Here is a 6844-nt window from a genome sequence, read left to right as displayed (position 1 = left end):
TACTGTCAATGGTAGAAGGAGTGAATGTTGAAGATGGTGGATGGGTTTCAATCAGGTGGGTGTTGCTGGAGCTGTGCCCATCCAGGCAAACTGATAATATTCAATCACACTTCTGATTTGTGCCTGTAGATAGTGGGAAGTCAATTAGGATCAGGAGGTGAGTCACTCGCCTCAGAATTCCTTGCCTCTGACTGGTCTCTTAGCCACAGTTTTTATTTGGCTGGTACCTAATCCCATGATGGTGGTTAATTCTACAATGGTGATGCCACTGAATGTCAAAGTTAGATTCCCTCTTTCTCTGGCACTTGTAAGGCATAAATTTTACTGGTCATTTATGAGTTCAGAATCAACTGTTGTTTGGACTTTGCTGCATTTAGAAACTTGTGCCTGAGGTGTTGAAAATGGTGTTAAAAGTTATAAATCATACAACACCAGGTTAGAGTCCAACAGGTTTAATTGGAAGCACACTAGCTTTCGAAGCGATGCCCCTTCATCAGACGATTGTGGAGGGCTCGATCGTAACACACAATTTATAGCAAAAATTTGCAGTGTGATGTAAGTCCAAAGATGTGCGGGTCAGGTGAATTGGCTATGCTAAATTGCCCGTAGTGTTAGGTAAGGGGTAAATGTAGGGGTATGGGTGGGTTGCGCTTTGGCGGGTCGGTGTGGACTTGTTGGGCCGAAGGGCCTGTTTCCACACTGTAAATCTAATCTAATCTGTAAGTGAAATTATACATTGAAAAATTGATTGTCTGTTAAGCCTTTCATGTGTTAGAATACAGCGATAGTTTCACTTCTTTCATGTGTAAATCACAAAACCTTTCTTTTTAAAGTTACATTCTCGGGTTAGCTGCTAACAATGGTGATAGCTAGACAATATGTTGAAGGTGTTAGCTCCCTGTGTTCTCTGTCTATGACCTGATGTTTAGATTGATTCTAATCTAATAAGTGAGATAACAGTGTTTTACATAAATTCCTGCAGTTTTTGAGCTCAGAGTTCTACATGAATGTATGCAGTTTTTGAGCAAAGTCCAATGTCTTCACTGCAAATCACAAATGGTGTTAGACATTGTGCAATAATTAGTGAATGTCCTCACTGTAACCTTATAATGGAGGGAAAGTCAGTGATGAAGCAGTTGAAGGTGGTTGGACCTAGGACACTACCCTGAGGAAATCCTGCAGAGATATCCTCAGACATGGATGATTGATCTTCAACAGTCACAGTCATCTTCCTTTGTCTGCAACCAGCAGGGAGATTTTCCCTTATTCCCACTGACTCTAGTTTTGCTAGAGCATTTTGATACCACACTCGATCAAATGTGACATCAATGTCAAGGGCAGTCATTCGAACCTTTTCTCTGGAGTTCAGATCTTTGGTTGAGTCTTATATCAAGCCTCTAATGAGGTCAGGAGCTTAGTGGCCCTAGGAAATTGCAAATTGCACATCAGTGAGTAAATTATCGCAAAGTAAGTGTTACTTGGTAGCAACGTTGACAATAAGTTACATCACCATGCTGACCATCAAGCGTAAACTGGTGGGACAGTAATTAGCTGAGATGGATTTGTTATGTTCTATGTGGCTAGGGGATATCTGGGTAATTTTTGATATTATCAATCATATGGCAGGATTGTAGCTATTCTGGAAAAGCTAGGTCTGAAGCCCAAGGCTTCAGCACTATTAGTGGAGTAGTGTCAGATCCAGAGCCTTCTGTCATTTCTTGATATCATGTGGAGTGAATCAAATTGACTGGAGGTAGGTATGTTTTGTGCTGGAGACCCTAAGAGTAGGCTGGGATGGATAATCTACTTCCTATTTCTGGCTGAAGATGCTTTCAAATGCTTCAGCCTTATCTTGTGCCCTGATGTGGATGGGTCCCTATCATTGAGGATGGGGATATTTGCAGAGCCTTCTATCCCTATGAGTTGTTGAGTTTCTCCATTTATGACTGGTTGTGATGGGACTGCAGAACTTAGGTCAGAACTGTTGGTTACAGTGCCCCTTAACTTGACTTGTTGGGCCGGAGGGCCTGTTTCCACACTGTAAGTCGTGGGCAGCACGGTGGCACAGTGGTTAGCACTGCTGCCTCACAGCGCCTGAGACCCGGGTTCAATTCCCGACTTAGGCGACAGACTGTGTGGAGTTTGCACGTTCTCCCCGTGTCTGCGTGGGTTTCCTCCGGGTGCTCCGGTTTCCTCCCACAGTCCAAAGATGTGCGGGTCAGGTGAATTGGCCATGCTAAATTGTCCGTAGTGTTAGGTAAGGGGTAAATGTAGGGGTATGGGTGGGTTGCGCTTCGGCGGGTCGATGTGGACTTGTTGGGCCAAAGGGCCTGTTTCCACACTGTAAGTAATCTAATCTGTAAGTAATCTAATCTTAACTCTTTCTATCTGCTTCTACAGATTGGCACATATTCCCATGTCGTTGCTTCACTGAATTAACACACCTCATTTTTTGGTTGTGTCTGGTGCTGCTTCTGGTATGCCCTCCTGCATTGTTTATTGAAGTCAGGCAGATCTGCCAGATGAAAATTGTAGAGTGGAGGATGTTCTGGCCGTAAGGTTACAGTTTGTAGATCATCTCCACAAACGATTTGTACTAGATATGACTTCAATCATGGAGAGCTTCTCACTGGCCCCTATTGACTACAATTGCTGAATCTTCTCAATACTAAAATTTGTCAAATTATGTTGTGACAGCTACTTAAAGTTATTTGTGTAAATTAGAAAGAATTCTGTTGCCAATGCCAATCTCTTGAAAATTCATGTCATTACCATCAACCCCTGAAATCATTGCTTCTAACTATCCTGTCAATCGGCAATTCCATCCTCAGTATTTCAAATATACACACTCACACACTCACACTCTTTATGTTTATGTACCACCTGTCAAGTGCTTAATGAATTCTTTGCCATGTACGAGGCATGTAATTTCCCATTCAGTTAAGATATTAATTGAGAAAAATCTCCATTTGAAATCTGGGCCAAAATGCTGTGTGCATCTAAACTGCCATCCAATAAGTGAAATGAGAAACAACACTTGGACCAATGTCAGAAAATGTTTTCTTTACAATTTTAATATAATCCACAAAATGCATGACAACAATATACAATGAAAAACAGAACATTTACAAACTATAAAATATCCCAGTCACAATGAAATGTACAAGCAGGAACCTCAGGTCCCCTTAGTTTAATATATGATCGAGTAAAATATAATAGCTCATCTTCGTTAATCAGAATGTGATGTGGCGTTGACACCAAGTGCGGCTTTTCAGAAGTTTTATTCCTCGTTAGTGCCGGGCTCTTGAATCATGGAGTTCCTGAAATGAACAGAATGAAGATAATGGTCATTTATAGATGGACTGAATTCAATGTTTCATCGTTGTTGATGATCATGACCGAGAGCGAATGGTCTGAGACAATTTTCCAGTTTATACTCACATTTGAAGATACATCGAATGATGTTTCTGTTGACTTGCTATGCTCCTGTGTAAAAAAAAAGTTTTAAAATATTCAGATTTATCTGTTTGCTACTGGGAATCGATGATGTTGAGTAATACTAAACATACTACCTTCAACCAAGAATTTCACTGGATCACTTGAGTTATTATTTATTAAACAATAAATATGAGAATATAATCTTTACATTTCTAGTCTTTAGCTGTGCCTAATTGAATAAAACTAAGCTGCCTCAGAATCTGAATAAAAACTGAAAGAACTGTGGATGCTGTAAATCAGGAACAAAATAGAAATAGCTAGGAAGGCTCAGCTCAGCCTCAGGTCTGAGGAAGGGTCACTCAACCTGAAACGTTAACTCTGATTCCTCCCCACAAATGCTGCCAGACCTGCTGAGCTTCTATAGCAATGTCTGTTTTTGTTTCTGCCTCAGAATCTGTTGAGGTGCAGTTGAATGCAGGTTTCAACAGTTTAATTTTGTCAGGTCACTTTCATAAATGCCACAATATACTCACATCGGGAGAGTCTTCGAGTGATGCTTCTGTTGAATGCTTTTTCACCTAGAATGAAAAGTTTAATCGTATGTATGTAGGATTGTGGAAACAGTCTCAATTTTTCGAATCGTCTTCAAACAAAAGCTTTTAGATTATAACTTTAACTTTTGGAGTTGAGAGTCAGTGGTTCAATGATGGATTGGGGAGACTCGTATCATACACCTCCTGTTCTGCAGTGCAGCACCGATCAGTCCGGTGTGCCTGCAATATTGGTGAATGAGCTAATGAAGCATTAGAATCTCCACTGATCGGATCTTTTGTGATGAATCTACAGGTTGCTTCCAGAACAGATCATTAAATATTGTCTATTGTAGTGAGACACTGTTCTCCCAATGCCATTGTTTGTGTCTGCCCAGTCCTGTAGATATTCAGCTGATACCATCCTTAAGGAAGAAAAACATCTTTCTCTGTATTTGGGACAACATCAAACTCCCAACCCAAACCCAAAGGATTTCAGAGTAAAACAAATTTAAGTCTCACATTCCATTCCAACTATTGCATATTATATTTTCCGCAATCTTTTGATAATTCTAATCAACAGCAAAAAAAAAGATAATATTCTTAGTTTATACTCACTTTTGAGGACTTCTCAATTGATTTCTCTTTTGATTTGGTTTCGACCTGTATTTAAATATTAATATTTCCATGTTTAGAGTACTGTAGACCAATGAAATATGTTGTAAATTATCTGAAGTAATAGAACTCTCATTATCCTAACATGTATAATTGTGAAGTTACCTCAACACTGTTTTCATTTGATTCTGATGAGTCACTGTTGCTGTCCACTGTCTTCAACCCTCGACACTCTACATCAATGTCAACAACCTCATCGGCAAAATATTCAACATGGCTTTTGCACAAACCTCTCTCCTGTCAAAGCAGAATTGATTAAAATTACATTTTGATGGAACATGTACTTTTCTATGATAGAACTCTGTACACATGAGTATTTGAGTGTGAGAATGTAACTCAGAACTTACTGCAGTCTTTTTGGGATAGAAGTGACAGCTGGGATCATCAAATTCCAGTCCAGAATTCTTGGAGCAGATGGTTTCTTTCACAGAGAATGCTATATCCATGCTGTAAGACAATTTCCCTGTGCGATGAATCTAATGAGAAGAAAATAGTTCATTAATGTCTGACTGTATATGATATTCTTACTCTGAGCTAATTCACCCATCATACTACGTGTAATATAACATGTTGCTTCATGATCCATGTCCCTCTCCACTTAGTAATATTCGCATCGACTTTAGACAGTGAAACAGACTGACACCAGGACACACTTACATCCTTCACCCTTCTCCTGGTTATCCCACACAGATTGCTGGTCTCGGTGATTTGGTTCAGTTTTATAACAGACGCTCTCAGAGCATCCTTAGGGCTCGGTATTCCTGTTGATAGAGAAAAGGAAAGTTGTACAAAACATTCCAGAACACTTCAGCGAATTATTTTTCCACCTCGGTGATATCTGAGGGAGTGAACCTCATTGGCAATAACTCGTTGGTTGATGAGGAGCCGCTCTCTCTCTGGGACCTACCTGAGCAGTGGAGAATCTGCACTGCAGCAATGGTGAGGAGGAAGGCTTTCATTCTGCCTCTTGTGTGATCAGCTGGCTGCTTTCTCAGAGTAAAGGAGCTGCTTCTCTCTCTTGCTCTGCCCTTTCCTTGCTGTGTTCAGTCTTTATATTCTCGCGCCTCCACCTCAATCAAACACTGACTCATATTTACTCAGTTTGGTCCTGGGCAGGGGAAGCTGCTGCCAAGTGGCTCAAAATGGGCAGAGCTTCCTCCCAGTATCGTAATCATGTTTAGATTTGCTGAGATCAGAAATTATTTCTCAGAATGTGAAATAATCAACTGACAGAGGAGAGGAGATTATCTTCTATAATTTGCACAAACTATGTTAGTTCTCTAATATTTACAAGGCTAACCTTGCTGTAAACACATGAAAATGGTCTATCTCTGGCTCACATTTTATTGGCTCAGATTTTATTTGAAAAATAATGGCACACCATTACTGATGAATAAATTACATCATTAGTTCAGGTGATGGGGATACATATTTTGTGAATCTCTGGAACTTATTGATTATCATCTATTCTTTTTCCCACTCTCAATCTTCAGATTTTTGTAAAAAACAATTTTCTGGAATTGATTGTCATTTGGCCATTAAATGCACCACGGAGACTTTAGACTCATTGTTAATAATGCAAACTTTATTTAATAATGTGAGATTTGTGACTGCAATACCAATTCCTGTCTCTCAGAAATGAAGCATATTAAAAGGCGGAGTATTATTCCTGCAGGTTGTCAATTGGTTTTAGAGATCTTCAAAATGTCAAGTTTAAAGTATAATTTTTCTTCATAAATCAGCACGGTGGCTCAGTGGTTAGCACTACTGCTTTACAACATCAGGGACCCAAGTACAACTCCACCTTCAGGCGACTGTGTCGAGTTTGCACATTCTCCCGTGTCTACATGGGTTTCCTTCGGGTGTTCTGGTTTCTTCCTACAGTCTAAAGATGTGCAGGTTAGGTGGATTGGCTATGCTAAATTGCCCATAGTGTTCAGGGATGTGCAGGCTAGGTGGGTTAGCCATGGGGAATGCAGGGTTACAGGGATAGGGTAATGTGGTGAGTCTGAGTGGGATGCTCATTGAGGGGGGTTAATGTAGCCTTGATGGGCTGAAAGGCTTGCTTCTACAATGTAGGGATTCTATTCTTGATCCTATGTCTCGTTTCCCACATCAACTAATCCTTTTCTTCCTATTCATCTGTTTTCTTTCTCTGCTGACATAATCTGTCTCACAATCAATATGTCAGTGTATGCTTA

At 40.2% G+C, this 6844-nt stretch overlaps 1 protein-coding gene across 1 annotated transcript; it reads right to left on the bottom strand.

Annotated features, from left to right (window-relative positions):
* Positions 1-3096: 3096 nt before the first annotated feature.
* Positions 3097-5676, bottom strand: LOC132817555 (secreted phosphoprotein 24-like). Its single transcript, XM_060828059.1, has 8 exons — positions 5551-5676; positions 5301-5404; positions 4991-5119; positions 4749-4880; positions 4587-4631; positions 3972-4016; positions 3442-3486; positions 3097-3320 (listed from the first exon to the last, which is right to left on the bottom strand). The coding sequence occupies exons 1-8, from the start codon at positions 5600-5602 to the stop codon at positions 3291-3293; spliced, it is 582 nt and encodes a 193-aa protein (XP_060684042.1). The 5' UTR covers positions 5603-5676; the 3' UTR covers positions 3097-3290.
* Positions 5677-6844: the final 1168 nt, after the last annotated feature.

This window comes from Hemiscyllium ocellatum, chromosome 7, assembly GCF_020745735.1.
Source record: "Hemiscyllium ocellatum isolate sHemOce1 chromosome 7, sHemOce1.pat.X.cur, whole genome shotgun sequence".
NCBI lineage: Eukaryota > Metazoa > Chordata > Chondrichthyes > Orectolobiformes > Hemiscylliidae > Hemiscyllium > Hemiscyllium ocellatum.
Note: the sequence above shows the minus strand (reverse complement) of the source record. Positions and strands in the feature narration are given on the sequence as shown.